The following is a 23,675-nucleotide window of genomic DNA, read 5'->3' on the forward strand; positions in this document are numbered from 1 at the left end:
CTCAAAACTTTCAGTTGTCCTAAACCTGCTTGTAAAGATGTATCCTCAAGACTGTAAAACTCTTGTGGCATACTTCATTCCCTCAATGTAACAGTCAAGTATAGACCTTTTGCTCTTTCCTGCTAATTCAGTGTAGAAATAGCAAAGTGTAGTAATAGCAAAGGCCATTGACTATGCAACAGTCGCTTAATAGCTAACAATACATTAACAAGGCAAAATTGAAATATAAGGAGTCTTATCTTTTTAATGTAAAAGTTATCTAAACACTTTCTTCCTTATGGAAGAGTCTCAAACAATTAAATAGAAAAAGGTAAGCCAAACTACATCTACAGCAGGACGTTTTTAAGTGTTATTAAAAGATTTCTCAAGTTCCATAGAAACTGATTAGATTTCATTAGAATACCATTAATTCCCGTGTAGTTCTTCAGGTTTTAGATTAAAAGGCATAACGCAAACGTATATAATATCAAGTCATGAACAGAAGCAGCATATAGAATACAAACAGTCATAAATTAAATTCAAGGTATCGATTCTTCCATACTTTCTGAAAAAGAAACAAACATTGGCAAGCAAGTAGAAAAAGCGATCCTGAATAACTTTGTTTCAGAACTATGCACAAGTAATTTTGTTAGTTAAGATCCATTTAGCTATGTCTATACACAGGCAAAACATTAAAAATCCTTACATTAGTAAACATAGTTAGGAAAAGCTGTAATTGTGATTGCCTGAGTAGCCGTTCTGTGGTCCTTTGGGCACAGGTATTTTATTAAAGGCTTCAAGTCCTTCATGCTATTTCCCCCCCCACACAGAAATTTTAAGAGTTAAGCTACTAATATCAAAGTCTTCTCTGAGCATAGTTATAGCTATTCCTCTGCATAGCTATTCCCCTCCCTAGCTGGTAGTTGAAGAGCTATTGAAAGACCGGATTGCAGGATTTTTTTTTTTTTTTTTAAAACATAGGCAAAACAATATCTAGTTTTCTGAAAAGAGCCATAGGAGTCTGACTCAAATTTTACCAGAAGTAGAAACACGAGAAATACCCGTTATGCAAACATCCTAGCTCTAACACTTCACTGTGAATTTAAAAGTGACTGAGAAGAGTCAGAAAAGGAGCAACCGCTAGATGAGCGGGATGGCCGCTCCTCCTCCCAGCCTCGGCCCCGTCCCCCGGCTCACGGAGACGACGGCTGGCATTGCCGCAGGTCCCGAGGCAAAGCTAAAACTTCGTCCTAATACGCACCTCACCTTTTTTCTCATCGGAAGCGGAGAATTACTGCTAACAGAGCCGGGCCCGGGCTCTGCCGTCAGGCGGCGGCAGGGGCGGGCTGGGGAGGGGCTGCCCCGGGCCGCCGCCGCCCCTTCAAGAGCAGCGAGCGGCGGCGGCCGCAGCCCCGGCCCCGGCCCCGGCCCCGGCCCCGGCGGGGGGATCGCGGGAGCGGAGATGGGGCCGCGGCTGTGAGCCCCGGAGCCCCGGCACCCATGCCCGGTAAGTGCTGCCTGCGGGGGCTCCCCGCTCGCCACCCCGGCACGGCCTGCATGCCCCCCTTCCCCAAATCCCCAGATACAGGCGGCGCTCCAGGGAAACCTGGGCAAGGAAGCAGCTCAGCGCTCTCCTCTGAGCTTAAAACGGCTGTCCATCTGTCCCACCTGCTTTTGGAGCCTGCTAAGGAAACGCCACTCTAACCTGCAGGTCTGTTACTCATCTCTAATTTTTATTCTATGCCCTGAATACTTTCCCATCATATAACCGGCTGGTTCTGAGAGTCAGAGCAAACAGCCAGTGCAAAGAGTTTACTCCTTCCCCCCCCCCCCCAATCATTTGGTTTATACTGTACATATATTATAAATCTGGGCATTTATATAGGGATTAAAACTCTGGAGGAAGTACTACCTGGTCATAACTCCAAAAAGTTTACTGTAAAGGTTAAAACAAGTTTATAAAAAAAATCAAAACCTAATCAAAAAGGGATCTAATCCCAAAGCAGACAGAGAAGGTATCCATCAATGCTGCTGTGTGCCAAGATAAACCTAGTACCTACTAATGGTGGGCAGTCCAGCAGCACAGGGCCTTTAGAGATGAAACACTCCAGCAGGTCTTTTCCATCCCCACCTGCCATGATCCTGTATCACAGCTGATTACAATCATCAGTTTCTCATGACGACAGGTAGTTATTTAATAAATACATATTTTCTCCTTAGACACAATGGATTCAACTTATTTCAATGGCCGACTTTCCGACTAATGCCATACCATGCCCTAAGCTATTGGTTCTATTGCTGCTCTATCAGATAAGATGCACTAAAAAGACAATGAGCCAAATTCTCCTTATGCATGACAACACAGGGAGCTTCACTGAAGTGGACAAAACTTCACCCCTTATTTACCACTATATAAAAATAAAAAAGCAGAATTTGACTTAGTGACAGTGGCTGGGTCAGAAATACTTTAGATCACTCTGCAATGAACAAATTCAGTACTGTAAATTCATTAGAGAGAAGGCTGGAAACTCGTTCTCTTACTCCAAAATCTGGACACAGCTGTTGTAACAGGTACTGTATTACAGCACACCTCAGCTTACTGTCATTAATGCTAAAAGGTGACAGACTGGCTACGGGAGTAGAACACAGGACCTCTGCTGAGAGCATTAAAGACTTGGGAATGGAGGACACAAGTGAAACATAGTAAGAGTCCTGGTGAGCTTGCTTCAACTTTTATGGCCCTTGAAACGTTAATTTTCTTTAACATACATATGTCAAAATAGAGACTAAAACCACCAACCAGATAAACGTTTGTACTGCTGATACTATGCCTGTACGAAGGGCATCACTGATTTATATTATGTTCATTGGCAGTAAACTAAAGCATTTTTCTGAGCGTGGCCTACAAAACTGAAAAAGAAGGCACACTTGGAGAATTTCCATGCTCAGGACTGAATCTAAGTTCACATTTCCTCATACTGTACATTCTTACAAAAGGAAACTAGGTTACCAGTTTAGCATAACCAGATTTGTCTCTATATTAACATTAATCCATAACAAATAGGCATTTGTTTCCTGTTCCTCAGAACAATTATTGTCCTAATAGCCTGGCTAACTGCCAAAACGTATTCAGCCCACTTACAGGTTGCAAGGACAGCAAAGTGCCCGTTGCTCCGGAACGGCCAGGAGCAGAGTGGTCTGCGTGTTGTGGTGGGAGACATGACAGACTAGATGACTCATGGGGAAGCTGCCAGGCAATTCCTGCAGAGAACTAAGGCAAGGCATCTGGAGGGGAGCTGCAAAAAAACCTGGCTCCCGTGACTGGACCAGAAACAGGAATATGAGATACGATAGCATAAAGGCCTTTGGGGTACCATGGTCAGGTTAATTTTGGAGCTGCTCAAGCGTTCTGTAGCTGAAGGACATTCCATATGACTGATTGCAACATGGCAACAGTGAAAAGATCAGTAACACATGCATTCGCAGCTTACTTCCTATGCTCCTTACAGTCTTAATCAGTACATTAAATGGCATCAAATTAGTTTTTTGAGCTCTTATTCAAACCTAATAGTGTTGACTGAATATGTTGTGCTTATATTGTCTTTATTTGCTTGTACTGTCACACAGACAGATGACTTGACTGCAAGGCACCTCCCAAGCACAGGCAGAAAAAAGGAAAAAGGAATAAGGCATAATCGCAGTTATGCTTTACCAGATGAGTCATACATATGCTACATGTTATTTTCACATAGACAAACTATTCAGGTTTTTAAGCACTTTTACTCAAGAGTCATCTTGCATAAGGGGAGCACACTGAGGTCTAGAGTATTTCATAATTTTTCAGGTATAGCTAGAACACTTCAAACATTAGAAAAAACTACCCATTTTCAAACTCCAAATTCTGGCTAAACTTATTTCCAGATCTAAATACTATGGTGATATACACATAACATACACATGCTTGAGGCAAGAAAGATATTTTGTTACTGAAAACACTGAAAATCCTCGCACAGAGAAGTGCAAGTTCTTTCAGCAGGGATTTAAAGCAGGAAACAAAGGTTCCCTCAGCCCCCAGTGTCTTCATAGAGTTCAAAGCCTGAAGAAAGAAGTAAAAATAAAAACAGAAATACAAGAGGACTAGTTAGAAAGAAGATTAAAAGGAAAGGCAAGAATGTTTTAGCGAGGCATTGAAAATAGTTGGGAGTTCCCTGCCATAGTGATAAGGGGGAAATTTAACAGCCACAATAACCATTTTTTTCTTACATTGGGAACTCTGCCCAAAAGAAAAACAGCCCATATGTCCCTGGAAAGTAGTTTGTAGTCTCCTTACACCACTGGCTCAGGTCAGAACTCACCTTCCATTCCAAACGTTAAACCCTGAGCCGCAGAGCATTCCACCTAAGCCTTGAAACCCTGGGGTTTGGAAGTGGACAAGCCTGCCCTGTTAGGCTTTCTTCTGGCATTTGAAAGGGAAATGAATCACGTGTGAGAGTCAAGGCTGGAAGCAGATCCAAAGCTGCTTTTCAGCCAGTCTATCCCCTGGAAACAGAGAAGAGGAAAAAGAGTCAGTACCAGTTGTGAGACAGTTCTCGCCCCTGCCATTTCAGAGGAGACCCCGATAACTGAGATGGGGCAGTACGCAGTACTCACCTGATCCTGAGCTGCCCACCCTGACTGCAGGGGGGAGGGGATTCTGCAGTCAGGGTTCTTTTTCAGACAGAGGAGATGCTGTTAGGATCAACTCTCAGCTGAGGTCCACTCATGTCTGGATGCAGTAACAGATAAGTGGCAGGCCAAGATGGGCTGGCTGTAAGGTACAGTACAGAAGTGGTCTCTCCAGCCTTTTACTCTAGCATACTCAGCATAAACAAGCCACAGGACAACAATGAACTGAGCCTATTATCAACTGTCTGCCCTTGGTCTAATGAGAAATTATCTTAGCGGAATTCCTTATATTCATAAGGACTTAAGTCTTCAGTTTTACTGCTATGAAACTACAAAAACAATCAAAATGCAAATTACACAGAATCTGGCTTTACCTGAAATAATCAGGATTCAGGAAATAGTGTTTAGGGGATACTTAAATTTGTCTTTCCAGATCAAAAAAACGTATGCATCCTTAGAAAGGAAAAATTCCCAGAGCTTTGCTTTGTTCTTTGTGCCAGGATCCAGTGTCAGTTCAACATAGATGAATAGGTAGAAATACAAAACAAACAAAATCATGGTACCTTTTATGTTAGCTGCGTCACCGTTTCTTTTTCTTCCCTTATGAGAGTGCCAACACTTCTGCAATGCTAAGGTAAAATATTAGCACAACTGCTTCCCATTCCCCCCTGCCCCGCGTCTCTTGCATTGCAATCATTGTCAGTATCTGAACGCTTTCTAGTCACTCACTGTTGATGTCATACATCTTCAGCTGTTGTGTCATGCTATATCCAAAGACAAAAGCGTGCATGTAGGTAGAATGCTTCATTTAAAAATTCATTTTCATCTCCATTTTAGAGTGTGGGTCAAATAAGTTTGTTAATTTTAGTGTCCTTTTCTCCCCTCAAAACTTACACAACTCTGATCCTGCTATGCTGATTTATTTGCTTCCATGTTTGAACAGAACAAATAGTTGCTGTTGCTGGAGGTGTAGTCGGAGGGATCCTTTTATTTGTTCTTGCTGGAATTACTGCATACCTGCTCTGGAAGAAATTTTGCCTTCTTTCTTCTTATGAAGAGCTCAATGGTCCTGTTACAACGACACCTGCAAAAGCCATTTTGCAGGTTCAGTCATCTTCTGAAACACAACCAAAAAGCACAAGGTGCATAATCCTGTTTTGTTTTTAAAGCACAGGCTATTGGCCACTCATTTCAACTTGTCAAAGCTCAAATGAGGGATGATCTAAATATATGCATGTACAGACATAAACGAGACCAAATTATATAAAAACATCATGTTTTCTTTCATTCTTCAGGAAAATAATACTTTCTGTTACTATGAATGCAATGATTCTTTCTGATTTATGTAATTCAATGGCAAAAGAGATATTGCCATCAAGTGTAATCAGTGCATGGATGGCTTTATGTTACCTAGAAAAATACAGCCCATGGGCCAGTGTCATTCCCAGCAGTCTCAGAATGAAACATTTGAGAACCTAACAATATGATGTCAGCTCTGAAAGGAAGCTCTTAGTTAGTTAGTTACTGGTGGGCTTCGGGGCTCTAAAACAAAAAGTTGCAGTTGATTCTTCTTTTCCTTTGAAAGATTATTTCCAAAGGAGAAGAAACGGAAAAGTGAGGGATCTGTCTGAAGACATAAGATCCGAAATCCCTAGCTGGACCTTTAGGCATTATACAGATAACATCGATTGTAAAACAAAGGGTATTATCTTTTCTACTTAGGCATCTCTACAGCTTTTACAAAAATCAAAGAGATAAGAACAGTAAGCATATTACCCTGTTACCAGGTTTGATTTTCATATTTAACCTAGAAGAGTCAGTAGCTGCTGTTGTTGTTCTGAGCAGATCTAGAAGCGTTCCATTTATAATTCCACCAACACTGCACAGGCGAGACTGGATTAACTTGGTGAATGAAGAACAGGTTCAGGAAGACAGCGATCCCTACGTGATCCCTCAGTCTGGGCCACGGTCATCGTTTCATTCTTTGGGTATGACATTGCAGAAGTGGGACTTTTGGAAGGGGAAATTGAATATTATGAAGCAGGTTTGTTGGGGGCATACCATATATAGCAGTTTACAAGAAAAGGCCCAAACATTACACAGTACTTTTTTTTTTTTTTTTTTAAACATAAGAATTGGGCAAAAACGTAGCCGCTCTTTCCACTGCTGTGGAAACTTGCACACAGGGCACAAAGCAGTCTCTCACTCTATGTTTCTGTAAAGGAACAACACGGGGTAGTCATGAGGTGTCCCATTGTTGCCCCCAGATACAGCAGAGAGCCTAGTTGCAGATAAGGTTGTTTATTGCAACAACAAATATCCAGAACTATCAAGGTACAGTCACAGGAATAAGAGAAAGAAAAGAGAAGGGGGGTAGCCTACAACTACTCCCCCACACTTCAGGGGAAAGGAGTTCAAATCCTGAGTTTATACAAAGATAGATTGTTAATAAAGAGATTAACATGGTTTTCCTAATACAGCAGTGGTTATAAAAATGCCTGCTAGTCTTGAGACTAACCTGCCGATGCTTGTTTTTTGTTTTATGAAGCTGGAGCTTACATTGTAGGGACCATTAACCCAGAACTGTACAAGTTTCCTGAAGACAAAAGTGAGACAGATTTTCCTGAAGGCAGCATTGGCCGTCTCTGGTTCTCCATGGAGTATGAGCAAGAGTCAGAAAAGCTCTTTGTTTCCTTGATTAAAGTCAGAAAGCTGCAGCCTCCTGCCGATTCCTGCAGTCCGTTTGTGAAAATCTACTTGCTGCCTGATGAAAGACGGTACCTGCAGTCCAAAACAAAACGCAAAACCCTTAACCCACAGTTTGATGAAAACTTTGTTTTTCAGGTACTTACTTTTTCAGGTACTTACCTTTTACCAGATTTTTGTTTGCAAATATTGACTTATCAAAGCAAAGTGCACGTTTTGTGAAAATGAGTGATTTTCTACAAACTTCTACCAAAATACAAGTGGTTTTCACTGGAGGTAAGACTTATTACTGGACCTTTTGGAGATCCCGGGCTACGTAAGTCTGCAGCTTCAGGACTGATTTTACATGTGGACTGCACCAAAGATTCCAGACCTTGCTGTCCTGGGAAGAATGTAAACTTGAGTTTGAACTAGAGCTTTGCAGCTGGCAGGCCAGTGCTCTACAAGTCCAGGAGCAACCCAGCTGAACTAAGGCTTTCATAGCTTTTAGGTTCTTTGCTGTGGAAGCAAGCCAGAAACTAGTATGTACTGTGTAAGACATTCAAAATGTAATGTATATTTGCATAGTGCTGTGAAGCTAGGAGCCCATGTTCAAGGGCTTCACAGAAAGGCTTATGGTCTCACAAGACTCAAGCTTTAAAATCAAAGAAGTGAGTTTCAAACAACTGAAAAACGAGTATTTACAGAGTTCTACATTTTTGTGTCTAGAAATGAAAGCACCATATAATACCAGATCTATATAGCTTGAAAAACTGCCAGCTAACTTCACATTTTCTGAACGAGCTAATTCTATTTTAGCTTGGATCTTTCAATTCCTGAATAGCTAAAACTTTAGGCAGATTAAGCAACTGGACTTTAAATAATCAAAGGAAATCCCCATGTACTTCTAACACACTGAGATATTTGTTTGAAGTCATGCCAGAGTAAACTCAGATACATTTACATTTATTAACATATTCTTCTTCTTCCTGTACAGGTTTCCAGTAAAATGTTGTTCCAAAGTACTCTGAAGTTTTTGGTTTATCATGTTGATAAGCAGAAGAAGCACCACCTCCTAGGCCAAGTTACCTTTCCATTGAAAAATGAAACATTAACTGCTGACAGCAAATTAGTCGTATGGAGAGACCTGGAGAAAGAATACTTGGAGGTAGGCACACACCAGTCTGCTTGGCACTGAACTTCTCTCTCTCATCTTACAAGTATTGGAAGGATACAGATGAGGTAGAAGAATATTGTGTCAAGTACTGTACCAAATGCAAAAGCATTTGATAAACATTTGGTATCAGTGTTCCCATGTTACCAACTCGCAACTCCATAGGTCTTGGTATAACCATTATCAATCCAATGGCTATGAAACAGTTACATGAGTTAAAAGGAGACAGTTAGGAGAGAACACCTCTTGTTTGCTTCTGTTTGGAATTAATAAGAGTAGAAAAAAGCACAAGATGAGAGGAAATAGGCATCACTTGGAAGAGATGGGAATTCAAAAGTTCAGGAAGGCTGAAAGAGGCTTCTTATGCATACTTGTCTGAAGTAAGAAATAATGCTACTGTAGCAGGACAGCACGGTTTGACTACCACTAGACATAAAGCCAGAAAGAGAGATAAATCTGACTATTAGCAAGTAAAGAAGTAACTCAGATGCCCAGCAGAAGGAAGAAGGGAATGGCTGTCTGCATCACTGTTTTGGGTCATCCACATAGCATGCTGTGGAGAGGTATCAGGTAAAACTGAGACCCTGACTGAAAAGATTTACCTTTTTTGCTTAACTAAATATATCTATCCCTGTAAATAAAAACAAGGAGGGAGCAAGTGAGAATATCCTGCAAATAAGTATCTAACAACAGTATTTTCAATTGTTTCTATCAAACGTTACAATAGCGTAGATAAAGCCATTCCAATTCATTAATGCACCTTGGTGCAGCAGAAAACACTGGTGTGAAGCAGCATGGTTTCTCCCCCCCCCCCCCCCAAATTTGTCTAAGGAGAGAGGTTTTCAGATTTGACTAGTGCTCTTCTGCTCCCAAAGCCTCCTTCAGAGTTTGGTGATATCCAGTTCTCCCTCAGCTACAATGACTACCTGGGCCGTCTCACTGTAGTGGTTCTGAGAGCAAAAGGATTAAAGCTCCAGGATGAGAGCCATGCTGCCAGTAAGTGCAACCTTCCTCTCTGCTATCAGCTCCAGAATTCCTGTTCTAATTTGCTCCTTCCTCATCTGTCCGCCCAAGCTTGCACTGAGTGAATCGCAATAGAACAAATAACCATCAGGGTGTTTTAATTTGTGTGGAAACAAAGCATAACTTTGTTACTAGGATAATGAAATTTTGGTAGCTCAGTTCTGCTCTGCTTTGGTTTCACATCACAATAAATGGTTTGTCCCACATCTTCAGTAACAGTTTTTTTCCCTGATCTCTCAGTGCTTTTATGCAGCAAGCAACATTCTTTCACTGCACTCCAATCCAAAGGTGGCATTTCAGGCAATAGCTACATTAACAGAGTTGCCCCAAGGCAAAAAGTTTTGAGGCAAAAGCCCAGAGGTATCTACTGCAGGACAACTGCTCACACTTAACAGCTGTCCCGGGGGGGGGAATTGAACTGGGAGAAAACCCCCAGCTTAGGACAGCCTGACCTCAGTTCAGGGGACCACAGGATGGAGTCTCAATTTTTCTCCCTCAGAGATGTTCCGTATAGGGACTACCTTAAAATATTGTTTATCTACACACTCAAACATCACAGGTAGCAAAAACAGATGGAAGAACTAAGCTTCAATGTGTCTGCATCTTTAGTGATTTTCTGAAGGACTCTAAAACTAAAGAATATAAACGCAAAATATTCCCAGCAGTATCTACATACATAGAGATCAATGTGCTCTGTTTAGGGCAGAACTGATAAAAGCCAACTCGCACAGTAAAGACGATGAGAATATATAGCTTTCCAATTAGCACAATCATACCTTACTCACCATGTGCTTGTTGTAGGAAACAATGGACAACCAAAAACAAATCAGGTATTAGTCTTAGAAAACAAATAGGTAAGATTAGGACAGCCAGAAAAAAATATGACTAGTTCATGGAAGATGAATGGCAAAATAACATTATGATCTAAAAGCAAAAGCTCCTAATTTTGCATCATGTCCATAAATTTACAGGAGAGGGAGAATACCTCTTAATACAACTTGTCTCTGCCTGATGGTTCAGTTTTGAAGTTCTTCAGCACCAACAGCCAGAATTCTCTTTGTTTCTTTCCAAAGATCGAACGTTAATCTTCCACGTTAATGTAATGCCAGTATATTGTAGGTTATTCTAATAAGCAGAAGTCATGGGCACTCTCTGGAAGGAGGAGCTGTCACAAGGTGATTCTCCAGGACAGATTACTAGAGATAAATATAAATGAAGATTAAATGCATTAGGTGTTATTTCATTTGATAACACCTTTCAAGTATGACTTAGCGACCACAGATGCTGTGGTAAATCCCAAACAAAAACTGGAATAAGAAGTTTCCTAGATACAGGGCTCTTTTCTAATATGACACTTTAACTCTGATAGAAGATACACAGTATAGGACAGTGAGGAGATATTTTTATATTAAAATTAGTGAGTTAAATATATTAAGTAATAAGGAAGCAAGTAACAAATAACTCAAAATCAGATTTTATACAAGCAGTTTACATAGTAACCCAGAAATAGTGCCCAGGTAACACAGTCCTGACAGAAAGAGCACCTATTCCGGTAAGTCTGCAACCTCTCAAACAGTAATGAGAGCCTACTGGATCTGTGGAAATAACAAAGTGACATTAGGATCTTGCCAGTGCTGGATCTGTCCTGACACTTCAAATCTTTTTTGCTGTACAAATGAACTTTAATGAACTGAATAAGAGGGAGTAATAAACACAGTAGCAGCAGAGAATCCCTTACTGCTTCACTGGAAAAGAACAAATCTTTAGCTAGTGATTAGGTTGAAATTTCTTTACACTTGTCACTAAATTTTGTGGAGGAGGAAGAAAGAATGGAAAATTTCAGGCTACTCTAGGTCTCAAAGATCTATTGAATAACACCACAATGTAGTATTGGTCACCTTACCTACAGGAAGCAAAGCAAGACTTTGTTGTTGTTGTTGTTCTTCCCCCCATTTCTTCCCCTCACCATTTTCATAATATTTTATAGAAGAAAAAGAGCAGACCATTTAAAACAGTTCTTCCACATCTTTTTCCTCTACTTCTCCATAAAATTCCTTACCAGCACAGCAGCAAAGTTCTGTAACAGCAATTGGTAAAACCTTTTGTTTAAGGATTGTTTGAATAGCAGAATGCTGTTCCCTGAAGAGATTCAGTTTTATCAGAAACTTATCTGATCAAAGTGCAGGCTGTAGCTGTAAAGAGGTGGTCCACCCCTCACAGCCTCCCTTGTGTTGAATCAAATGATGGTGCGATCAAATATATGAAATTAATACTGATCCAACAAACTGTCTTCAAAAAAATATCTCCATCAGATGGAAGGGAAGACACACAAATATGTGATCAAGGATGCAGGGTAAGACTGCTTCTTTCAACTGCTCTTAAACTGGGAGAAGTGCACTGCAGCTTTAAGTACTTTGTGTACTCCCTACTTCCTGTTAGGCATTGTCTTTATGCCGTATGCTTCATGAATCCTTCATGATCTAATGGTATACCTACTACTGACTCTTAAAAGTCTGAAATTGCCTTCAGCCTTTCCTCCCAAGTGCCTGTGATGTATTTTTTTTTCAAATTTTTTTTTTTTTAAATCCGAGGTGTATATGTCAAAGTTTCACTAATGAACCATAATAAATTCATCAAAAGTAAAAAGACAGCAGCTGTTCTGGGATCCCTCAATCCAGTGTATAATGAAACCTTCAGCTTCAAAGCAGATGAGACAGAGCTGGATACAACAAGCCTGAGTCTATCTGTGTTCCAGAACATGGAGGGAGACAGTAAGATATATAAATTATTACATTTAAGATGTCATAAGTCTCTTACATATTGTGGTGATATTTTAAACCCAAGAGAAACTCATTCCTTTTCAGCAATAATCATAAAAATTTCAAAGAGGTTTGGGGGTATTTTACAGACTTTCTTTACAAACTAGAATAACTTCTTTGCAGTAAGTGTATGTCCGTCTTTCAAAGGCTAAAGATTAATTAAACATAAGACAGGACTATGTAGACTAGTCATTGTCCATACATATGAGCAGCTGTATTTTTGTTTTATTTTGCTATCCTAAAGAAACAAGCCTATGCAATTATGTTCTGTGGACACTTCTGTGTATAGCCCACAACCCATAAATTTTGAAGCCATTCACCATTCTTAATTAAAACTTCTGTTCCTCTTTTCAAATTTGATTGTCATAATAGTTCAAGTGATGAGATGGACAAAAGAAACATTACAGACATTGCCTTTCCGTGGCAGAAAACCTGATGCTTGAAGTCACTTGTTACTAATTGCTGGAAACCCCATTAAGGAGGTCTCCTCTGAGAGCAGATCAGAATTCAACGTTTCCGCTGGTCACAAGGCAAACATCTCTTCCTGCAGTGCAAATATGATCTCAATAATGAAACATTAATACCCTCCTTTGGATTCACCCACAAATTTCTTTTAGATGAGATTTCAGGTAGGTTTTTGGCTTTGAGGCTTGACAAGGACTTGTACTAAGATCAAAAATTAAATCTTTCACCATTTGCACTTGCAGACAACCAAATGCTTTACATTCTGAAGTTCCTGTAAGGCAGGTTCTAAATTATTTTCCTCATTTGCAGCTGAAAAGTTCAGGCATAAAGAAATAATCTACTCATTGGCAGAGGGTGGTCAGTGTTAGAGCATGAAACAGACCCCACATCTCATGACTCCCAGCTGATGCTCCAGTAACTAAATGTATTCTTTCCCAAGCTAGAGCATCATCTGAATCCTACCAAGGTTGCTGGTGCCCAAAACTAGGGCACAGCTCCACAATAAACTTGAAGTACAGGGTCTGCGCAGATAACGATCTGTTTGCCTTTAACTGATTCTCATTTAGAGCACAGGCAACAGAAATAAGCCTGAACTGACTAAATACTCGCTTACTCAGTACCTTTTAATGCAGAATCTTAACGTGGAGATACTAGGGGAACTTGAGATCTGCAGCAAATTCCTTGATGATAACTTTGGTTTGAAAATAACTTCACAAAAGTGCATCTCAGAAATAAAGGTTAATATTCTAACTTTAAGTGAGGATTCAAAAGGAGCACTCACAGATGCTGATCGCTAACCGCTTTCTTTTTTCCCCACAGAAACACACCTGCTGGGGCGTGTAATAGTTGGGCCCTTTATGTACACTCGGGGCAAAGAACTAGAACACTGGAATGAGATGATCAGCAAGCCCAAGGAGTTGGTTAAACGATGGCATGCTCTCTGCCACAGCAGTTAATTAAGCAGCATCATTCTGAGGGAAAAACAAAAACCCCAACAACGCATCCTCAAAAAGCAGAAGCTCTCGTTGTCTTTCATAACTTAATGATAAATGGTGCAAAACCATGACCGTTTAATGCTCCCAACTGGACCAGAATATAACAAGAAGGTAACACTTTTCCTTTCCCAAACACAAACAGAAGACAGTCGCTGGTAGGCCGGAACACTTATCTTCCCTTTCTCTTCAAACTATTTTTCCAGTTTAATTAGTACATTACAGAGCAAACAAAGCAGGAAGACATAAACATGATCTCTCAGCGTTATTTATTTTCAACAGTGGACACAAATGATGCTCCATCATTTGGCTGGAACCCAAAATAACCTAATAATTGTCAATTATGATTTAAGCCCTAACTGCCCACTGCACTGCATCACCATGGACAGACACTGGCTTCACCAAAACGGATGGAGGTCCACTGAGCATGGAACTGTCAAAACACTGTCAAAGTCCAAAATATGTTGGCTGATGGCTAAATATTTACAATGTCTATTTAGAATAACAGCATTACATTTAAAACCTCTTTTGAATATGAATGGTGGAAAACACTGAATGGCTATTTTTCTAACACCTATAAGCACCTGTTCATGCCCCTCAGCACAGCTTATTTTTTGCAGTAATTCAGTTAGATGTTCTCGGATGACCCCAACACATAACACTTAGTTGACACTGAGGGAGAAACAGAAAAGAAGTCCTTAAGTCAGAAATGACTCGAGGCTTGCAGGAGTATTGGAGCACTCAGGAAAAGTGCTACTAGGTGCCTGCCCTCCCCTTATACTTTTCCCCAAAAACATGTTTTTGGCCTCTGCTGGAGGCAGAACATGGGTGACAAGGACCTTAGGTTTCACCTGCTATGCCCACTCTTACATGGAAAATCTGATCAATTAGCTTAAACCCCTATGGCATAAATCTGTTTCAGCAGCAGAGTTTTCTTTATTAAGTAAATAACTTTTCTGTAAAATAATTCAGAGAAATTATCATTAATCAAAATAAAAGAAATAGGGCATCCTTTTCTTCTTGACTTGATTGTTCACTGGGGACCTGAACTCTGTACCTTTCGCACCCTGCAGTCATAAACCAGATAAACAGACTATTGCAGTGGAACATTTTGTACAATCATGTTCCAAAAGGACCATAATCTCTGCAGTTGAAATAAAGCTGACTTCCTTTCAAACAGGATACAATATTAATTAACTCAATATATTAAAAATGAGGCTTCTCTGAGGAGATAAGAACACTTTCCATTTTGACAATATTGTTATTTTCAAAGGAAATACTGTGTATGAGAATATATCTGAGAGGGACTATAAGATAACAGACTCCACCTGATCCCCTACATGAGATGTTGTATGGTACCCTCATTTTGTATTGCTTACTGCACCACTGAGTTTAATAAAGTCCAGGCTCACTACATTTAGTTGAATCTTACAAAATGCTCAAACCCCATTGGTATCTTCTCCAAACAAAGAATGCCAGCGTCTTCAAACCCAGAGTTGCTTTTTCATATTTCACTCGTCCAGGACTACTGGAAAAACAGTCTAATAGGCAACGTATCTGATCTGGAAAAGAAAACTATATATAAACCGTATGCTCGCTGTTTTACTATGATAAAGCAATTTTAGCAAATACACTGCCTCTGTCTTTATAATTTAAACCATATCAACAAACATTAAAGAACTTAAAAGTGAATTGTTAAGAATGCTTCAGGTAGTTTTGTTTACTAGCTTGTGCACGCAGATGCATGTAATGCGCAGTGTTTATTAACATAAATACCTCTGAAGTGGGGAAAAAAGGGGCTTTGTTCACTTGTCTGACTGTACAACATACTCCAAGTAGTAAAATAATGCATTGTACCAGTGTGGTCTCTTTTCTTTATGCTTCTTACAAAGTACCAAGTACTTAGGTTTGCATGTTCAATAATTACAACTAAATTCATGGAGAAACATTTAACAATGGAGAAGCATTTAAATGCACTTACCAATGTATTTGATGTTGCTCAAGGTTATCAAAGTAACATAAGTGAAAAAGGTCCTTTTTGATTCTTCATGAAGAACAGAGCTATTCCAGTAAAGATAGAGATGTGATTAAATAGGGAACATTAACAGTGATATCAATTGTCATATACACAATGAAGCAATTTTTTACCTACTACTTTTTACATATCATCCACTTTTCATGCTTGAGACTTGCAGTGAGATGAAGGAGGAAGAATGATTACAAGACCTATCGGTGCTTAACTACTGGTGTTTCTTGTCTTCTGAAAAAAGTTTAAGGTAGTAATAGTTACCATTTGAGTTAAACGCATAGCACAGAAAAATCCCAAGCCAAGAAGTACACAAGACAGACATAAAACCATAAAAAATGTGGCACCAATACTTCCCATTACTATGATAAACATGAGGTTGTTTTTTTTTTTTTTTTTAAAGTTATGCAATAAATCTAGCATTTGCTCAATAAAAATACAACCCCTTCAAGTGCAGTGAGCAGCAATTGATCAGTGTTTTAGAACAGTTATTAGGAGTTGCATTCTTGTCTTAGAGAACAGGAATTTAGAGAAGATTTCCTGCCACTACTGAAGCAGAGAAATTATCTGAATCTATTCCTTTGTGCATCATTCTCTTCTGTACCTTCTCTCCCCATTAAAATTATACTGGCACTAGTCCTTTAAGAGGTCTAATGATCTGTCACCTGCACTACTCTGTCTGTCCTTCCTCTAAGTGAGGAAATGAGTGACTGGATTATTTAGAGATTATCTCCCCTTAAAATAACAGTACATTATAAATGCAGCAGCTTGATGAAACTGAAAGGGAGGAAGAAGCCTTACATGTGATGAAGGGTCAGAAAGCTTCTGAGGAGGAAATTTCCATACCAGATGGAGGAAAGATAGTGCAACAGCTTTCTTTTTGGAAGGCAAGGAGAAAATTCTGAAGTGGTAAACACAAGGCAGCAGGACCTAGAAATTTCATGGAGAATTACCAAAGTGCAGAAATCAACCGAGAAGCTGTAGAATTACAGTAAATTGATCGAAGTTAACATTGAACTACGATGTTATGTTTGTAATTTGGATTTCAAGAAGGAATACTGTCTATTCCTATCTGAAAGGTCAGAAGAGAATGAATCAGTCAGGTTCACGTCAGCTGGAGAGACCTAACCAGAGGATGCAGAACTCAGCATTTAGCCATGCAGAGCTCCAATCTACATAGCGCGACTTTGTCCTGACCTTGTCAAATCATCCTAATGAGACCACACATTGACAGAACACCAAACAACCTAGGATTTCTCTAACATAATCGATGCCTGGTTTTCAAGAGTCTTAAACACAAAGAAGTCCTGAAATGCTTTAACTCGCACTGGATCACCGTCAATGATACCATCTCATTTAAACAGATCTGAACCTTAACCTTGCTCTTCCTCTCAACATTGCTTTCCCTAGCAGTAAGCGAATCACAGAATGAGACGTTCCCGAGTAAAGTGTAGATAGAATGAGGTATAAAAGACATAGGTCCTTGAGACTCTCCCCAAGATGATGGATTAGGACCACATCATCCTGATTTTGCCAAGTTATATGAAACTAAACAAGACGAAAAACTGCTTCAGCATTGAACAGTGAGATAAAAATCCAACCATTGTAACTCTTGAACTCTGCCTATATAAAGCTGAGATTTTCTACATTATTGTTAGCACAACTGGTCAACAGTAGCAAAAGTAATTGTTAATTCTTGATCACTAGATGAGGACGTTACAGCTGCGCCTCTTTTGTGACATGTTCCTCTTTCACCATAGGCTTGGCACTGTGGAGATTATGATTCCTGTACAGAGGCTCTGCAGTATTTCTCTTCAGAAGAGGCCATTGAGTTTCTTCCGGAGCTTTGGTCTTGGCGTTTGCAATAGCCCTTTGTCAGCATCTCACTTGCACATCAGTGGTGCTAGCGTTGAGCTTAGTTTCTGTCATCACTGTGCTGTCCTTCTTGTGCTGCTCTTGTGTATCTTGGCACAGCAGGAAATGAATCTTGTTGGCATAAGCTCAGCATTCCTATGTTCACTTCCTCAGGAAGTGACAACACTGTCAGAGATGATTCCAAAAGACGGTAGTCCTGGTCTTGTTATCATGAGAAATGAGTAACATTCTAGCAGAGATGGACAATAACCCTTGGGAATTACCACAAAACAGGTGGGGCTTAAATCAGAACATCAAGTTTGCCATGAGAAGTAAACCTGCACAAAATGGTCTCATCAGTAGAATCTGTCCAAATAAACTGATCAGTACACAAGTAGTTAAATACAGCAATAACAAGATAAGTGATGTTGTAAGTGATGTTGTGAGACTCTAGATGGGTTTGAAGAAATTTGTTCTCAGCTAACCACCCACCAGTATTTCTGGAGGATTCTCTTTCTGCCAGACTGATAAGAAACATCATTATCATCTTCTCCTTTATTGATATACAAGCAAACACACAGCTTGCACATGGCTGTAATCAACATTATTAAAAAAAAAATCAGCAATCCCAAATTAGTTTCACACACATCAGACACAACAGCACACACACAATCCAAACTAACACCAGAAAACACCATTTCTCAATTGTAAGTAGAAACTTCCAAGAGACCACGCTTAAAGGCACTCTAACCTTAGTTAAATTTGTATCACTATTACTAGCATTCAATTACATTTGACAATTTGATTTATTATCAAATTCAATTTTTAGAACAGTTCTGTGTTCAAAGCCTGTGGATAGCAAGAAATCCTGTATGTGGAAACAGATTCCTAACTGAGAACAAGGAAGGACAAGGACCTGCAAAGATCTAGCTGGAGAATGCATTAAGTATTATTCATACTCGACAGCATCTACCAGCCTCAGCGAGCGGCATAGTTTATATTAGAGAAAAATACTGATCACTATCAACATCCCAACTATTTTTGCAGAATAACAGTTACAAGTCAGTCTGTTGCTTTACGAAGTCAGGTACAGTCATCATTTACTCAGTCTTTTACTGATAAAAATCCCTATCAGAATAAACCAAGGCTTTAAGAATTACATTCATTCCTAAATCAGATTAAGGCAGAACAAAGTTTTATAGACCAGTGTTAAACTGATATTAAATTGGCTTCAGGTGTATTGGCCAGCTTATGCTTTAATAACACATACAACAACTCAATGATTTAAGGGGTCCATGAAAGAATGTATTGATTTAATTAAAAGAGGTTTTAAGTAGATTAGCTAAATCGGTGTGACAACTTCTAGCTAAACAAAATTAGTTTCTCAATGAAATAGAGCTATTTTACAAGAGAAGACAGCAACAGCAAAATCACTGGAGAAAAATAACAAAAATTCTGCTGTTCAAACAAGAAAAGCAACCACAACAGGAGAGCAAGTTCAAAGAAATTCCCAAGTTAGGGAGAAGACGCAGCATAAGACAAACATAGAAGGAAATCTTAGAACTAAAATGATACCACAGAATTGCAACTATCTCCCTCCAATCTGCCATATCCACGAGAGTTCACAGTCTCTCAACACTAGAGAGCTGCCCCTGGAGAGAAGAGCCAAAGTGAGATATCAGTAAGAGGTTTTTATTAAGATAAAATCATATGTATAAAAATATATTTTGTGATAATTAATCAGTAGTACAGTAGCAGTACATACAATTAGCAGACATTCCATACCAGTCCCTTTGGTTTTTGAATAAATTAAATATAAAATTCTTTCTTGTATTTTGATTTGCTTCCTTGAGCTAATTCATTTTCCTTTTCCTATTTGCAATCTGCTTGTTCATACAGTCTGTTAACCAGTTATTGCAGAGGTCAATGCTTCAGAGATCAGGATGAAAATTCAGCAGATGGAAATCCTTTTGCAAAGGACAGCTGTTTTCATCTAGCACAAAACGGCTCCTAATTTCCAACAAATAGGATGCTTCTGTATCTGCTAGCAGCGAATGACACAGATCTGCTACTATTATGCTGTAGGTTACACCTGAGGAGGGCACTGCAAAAGACAGAACAATCCAATTCACCTTATGTTCATAATGGCACCTAATATGCAAGTTCTACCCCCAGGAAAGCTACACTTAATTACCAGAAATGTAGCTCAGCATATGAATAGAAAATTAGCTTTTGTTTGTAATCACTTTTTTTTTTCCAAATAATTTAAAACTGCTTTTCATTAAACCATAACACCTGTGAATCATGTGCACCTCTCAACAAGTCACACTTAGGATGCATCAGAGGAGTCTGCCTGAAACACCGTTCAGTTATTTACTTAACAAAAGCACAGCGGCTATTTCTAAAAAATTGGTAAGGGATTCTATTTTGCATACAGGGAATCCCATTTCGTAACTGAACATTTAGTTGTATTTAGTAATAAATGTTTGTACCATCTTATCTTTTACTCCTTACTACCTCAACTTTGAGCTTCCAGCTTCTCCCATATTTGTCTCAAGGCAACTGAAATGTTTTCTTAAAAGTTTTAAGTCCAGAAGTCACTTTAACGCTGAATATATATTTTATATAATATGAGCAGTCATCTTACCTGTCTGGAATGACAATTTCATCCTGATTCTAACATATTGTCAGTAATTAAAAAATTAGTTTTCATTGTGAACTTTGCAGCTCTTGATGGTTCTACAAGAAAAAATTCATGGAACAGTACCTACTAATCTGTTCAGCCAGTCTGCAGGTATATTGAGGAAGATTTTTTCCATCAACTCAGACACCACGTGAACATAGATTTCATATCCTCCATCTTCGACTGTCATCAAAGCAGGTCTGGATCAGAAAGCAAAAGGCTGTTGAAAGATAACCTATTTTTCTGATTGACGCAACATTTCTGATGAAAGTAATTCAATGCAATAATTACCCTTCAAATTAATACCAATAACTAGAAAATATCTACTCTCATCTTCACTCAACCTATAGAGTCAGAATATCATTTGAATACATCCAAATTCACAACACAATGTTAAAATAGCCTCTACAGTTAACAGCAAGCCTTATTTTCTGACAACTGCAAAAAACAGTGCTTATGTAATATCTGCTCTTTTTCCAAGAGAGAACTGCACCAGGCAAGATTTTTAAATCCTTAGAGCACGAATATTAGTTAATATGACTTGAAGGTGGACATGTGATGCTTCTCCTGAAGCCCAGAGTCCACGCATTGAGGTTAAAGTTATTTAAAATAGACTGAAGGTAGTGTAGGTTTTTTTTGGTTGGTTGGTTTTTTGTTTTTTTTGTTTTTTTTTTTGCCAAAGAGAAAAATAATCCTTCCTCATTTAAGAAACAATTTTCTCAGGTCAGCTATTATATGTACCAAAAAGTCATATTAACAGTGGGAAAGCCTTTTCTTATCAATCAACTCAGGGAACACTCTACAATCTTTTGTAATTCAATCCTTTGTTTTGATAATATATTCACAACGGGTGAAAAACTAAAACACACAAAACCCTTACTAAAACAGGGAGAAATTTACCTAACAGTAACACTTGGCCTGATGTGCATAAAAAGAAAGGACAGCTGTCTTCATATACAATGACAAAAACAATACTAACTAGTTTTCTGAAGACTTTAAAAGAGGGAGTAACTTCACTGGAGTGTGAAATCCTAAGTTATCCAAAGTCAGGTACAAGCGAAGTATGCATGTGTATGTAGATATATGTATATATACACACACGCGCAAGTTTTCACTATGCATGCTATGTGATTTAGAATTAAGTTAAAGGTAAATACATCCAAGTACTTAAAGTTACAGCATTTTATCAGTCAAGGACATTTCTTGTTTCTGACTTCATACACTGAGTCAATGCACCCTAATCTGTCTACTCTGTATGAAAGCAACTAAAACTAGCAGAATCTCTTGGTAGCTTAGCAATCACTGCATCTCCCCTCTGATACTTCCAATCAGTAATAATAAGCATCAAAGCAAATATTTTTTTAAAAGCATTTTCATTTCAGGAAAATGTAAAAAAAAAATGAAAAAACACAACACTGGATTCTACTCAGCTCATAGTTTTATTGGTTCTGGATATCACCAATATTGAAGAACGCAAACTCTTAATTACTTTAATGATTTACAACAAGCCAGTATAGTATTTGAAAGAAGGTTTTAAGCATGTCTAAATGGTAATCCTTAATAACAGATCCAACAAAACATTATATGACAATCTTGCATACCGAGTTTGTATGAACATTTAAGAATAGGCACAGGAAATCGTTTTTTGTTTCTCTAATATTTATTTGTAGTGTATATTTAATTCTGTCACATCATGTCCTGCATCATAGCTGATAAAAGTCAGAAGTTACATAAATCTCACTGCTGTTAGCAACACTGATTTTTGGGAAAACCAATAAAATTAATCTTGGGAGACAATTTGTTCACAAACACTACAACTCCTTCATCACCCTAATAAAAACCTATTTGGAAATTGAAGCTTTAAGACTACCTATGAAGAGGCAATTGCTAACTGTGCTGTGTTCCCAGTGAACATCAACAACAGACAAAGTAAAAAATGAAGGCATTACTGCAGGATCCATTTAAAGAATGAGAACCAAATAATTAATCTGTAGTTATACCTGTTGCCATCAGCAATTACCAATACACACAGTGCTAAGAAAGAATGATACTAGTTTACCACTATATGCATTATAAGTATGAATATAAACATGTAAGCAAGTATATGTATATGTAAGTGTATAAAATTATAAATTTAAATCTACAAATATTCAGGGGCATGTAAATAATAAAAACAGGAAAGATATTTGAAACAAAGTAGGGAGATAAAAGCTCTAGTGTATCACTTGGAATGATGTCACTTGTGTCAACATAACCTAGAATTATTTGTATTAATACAGCACTTCACAGCCACTACGTAATATCAAAATAACATCTTCTATACTACGATATAAAACAAATGGTGTCACATACTGCTAAACAAGTGAAAAAGCCTCTTACTTTATTGGAAAACATTTTATATTGCAGGATATGGTCAAAAGTGTTCCTATTAGGTCTAAAATTAATCCGGTCACAAACTGCTGAGCACAAACTCTTTCCAGTCTGCTGTTTCACATGATTAAAAAATGATACTGAATGATAAACAACTGGGAAGAAGTGATTCTTCTTTTTAATGTAGGTATCACCTAAATTCCAAATTCAGATGTCTTCTTTAGAACCTTTTATTACTGGTGCCATTCCTTTATTGTTCTCCCAGATCAGTGATTGGCTTGGCTTTTGCCATGCTTGTGCGATGATGGTATATTAAGAGTCCTTTATAGTGATGTTCAACAGGTAGTTTCTGCCCACTTTCAGCTTCTTAGAGTGATTACCCTAAGCCTAATCGTTTCCACAGTTGATACAGCTTCTACCCAACATGCCCTGTGAGTGCCCTAAGACTATTTATAATGTGCATCATCAGAATGTTTACTTTTTTGCAATGCTGGTATCCTGACCACCCCCACAAAGGAAACTAAAGCAATAAACTGCAGAAAATACCAGAATAACGTAAATCCTGGTTACAGAAATACTGGAGCAGTATCTAAACAGAGTATGTTAAATAAAGTAATAAAATACAGCACAATCATACTCAGTAATGAGCTTTTCAATGGGAGATGTTCCCATCTCAGGATACAGCTGCTAAGTTGTGCTCACTGCAGCAGTGGCAGAAATGGAAAGGCAGACGCTTCCAGAAGAGATCTATTACTAAAGATGCACTGTCAAGTAAGACTGGTAGTCAGGCAGTACTTGAGCATACTGCCATTTAGAGAGTGATATTAACATTAACAAATTCATTCCATAGTTAGCATGATGAATATATCTAGCAGCATTAATTTGAATGCTTGTGCAGCACAAAGGCAAATGACTACGAATGTAGCACTTCCCCAGCAGG

The 23,675-nt window shown here is 38.7% G+C and overlaps 3 protein-coding genes across 9 annotated transcripts in view; 1 reads left to right on the forward strand and 2 right to left on the reverse strand.

The window, feature by feature from the left end:
* GPRIN2 (G protein regulated inducer of neurite outgrowth 2) overlaps positions 1–4,469 on the reverse strand; it is a 38,196-nt gene extending 33,727 nt beyond the window's left edge. Inside the window, exon 1 of one of the 3 annotated variants that reach the window (XM_068950647.1) lies at positions 4,335–4,469. The gene's annotated coding sequence lies outside the window, so the exon portion shown is untranslated. Of the gene's footprint in view, positions 1–1,245; positions 1,406–4,334 lie in introns of those variants that run through there. The other 2 variants (XM_068950649.1, XM_068950648.1) reach the window with 2 other exon arrangements.
* On the forward strand, positions 1,361–15,658 carry SYT15 (synaptotagmin 15). 3 transcript variants are annotated; one of them, XR_011142234.1, is made up of 9 exons: positions 1,370–1,486; positions 5,588–5,786; positions 6,490–6,632; positions 7,193–7,488; positions 8,327–8,497; positions 9,379–9,499; positions 12,118–12,297; positions 12,718–12,974; positions 13,630–15,658. XR_011142234.1 is itself a non-coding variant. In XM_009685724.2 (8 exons), exons 1-8 carry the CDS (start codon positions 1,480–1,482, stop codon positions 13,764–13,766), a joined length of 1,212 nt encoding a protein of 403 aa, XP_009684019.1. In that variant the 5' UTR covers positions 1,361–1,479; the 3' UTR covers positions 13,767–15,658. The 3 variants fall into 3 exon arrangements, 2 of the variants coding, with proteins under 2 accessions (XP_009684019.1, XP_009684011.1); XM_009685724.2 differs by lacking the exon at positions 12,718–12,974 and having other exon boundaries at positions 1,361–1,486; positions 6,532–6,632; XM_009685716.2 differs by lacking the exon at positions 12,718–12,974 and having other exon boundaries at positions 1,364–1,486.
* A 3,262-nt stretch (positions 15,659–18,920) lies between these two features.
* Positions 18,921–23,675, reverse strand: part of SHLD2 (shieldin complex subunit 2) — a 50,320-nt gene continuing 45,565 nt past the window's right edge. For all 3 annotated transcript variants that reach the window (XM_068950644.1, XM_068950645.1, XM_068950646.1), the window contains 2 exons: positions 20,450–20,565; positions 18,921–19,786 (listed from right to left, as the gene is read on the reverse strand). In XM_068950644.1, the coding sequence (XP_068806745.1) occupies positions 19,614–19,786; positions 20,450–20,565 (289 nt within the window). In that variant the 3' untranslated portion in view covers positions 18,921–19,613. The remainder of the gene's footprint in view (positions 19,787–20,449; positions 20,566–23,675) is intronic.

Source organism: Struthio camelus, chromosome 7 (assembly GCF_040807025.1).
Source record: "Struthio camelus isolate bStrCam1 chromosome 7, bStrCam1.hap1, whole genome shotgun sequence".
NCBI lineage: Eukaryota > Metazoa > Chordata > Aves > Struthioniformes > Struthionidae > Struthio > Struthio camelus.

Excerpts from the sequence above, each read along its gene's own strand:
- SYT15 (XM_009685716.2), top strand. Across the intron at positions 9,500-12,117 it reads GGATGAGAGCCATGCTGCCA|GTGTATATGTCAAAGTTTCA; the intron begins GTAAGTGCAACC and ends TTTAAATCCGAG. Across the intron at positions 12,298-13,629 it reads CCAGAACATGGAGGGAGACA|AAACACACCTGCTGGGGCGT; the intron begins GTAAGATATATA and ends TTTTCCCCACAG.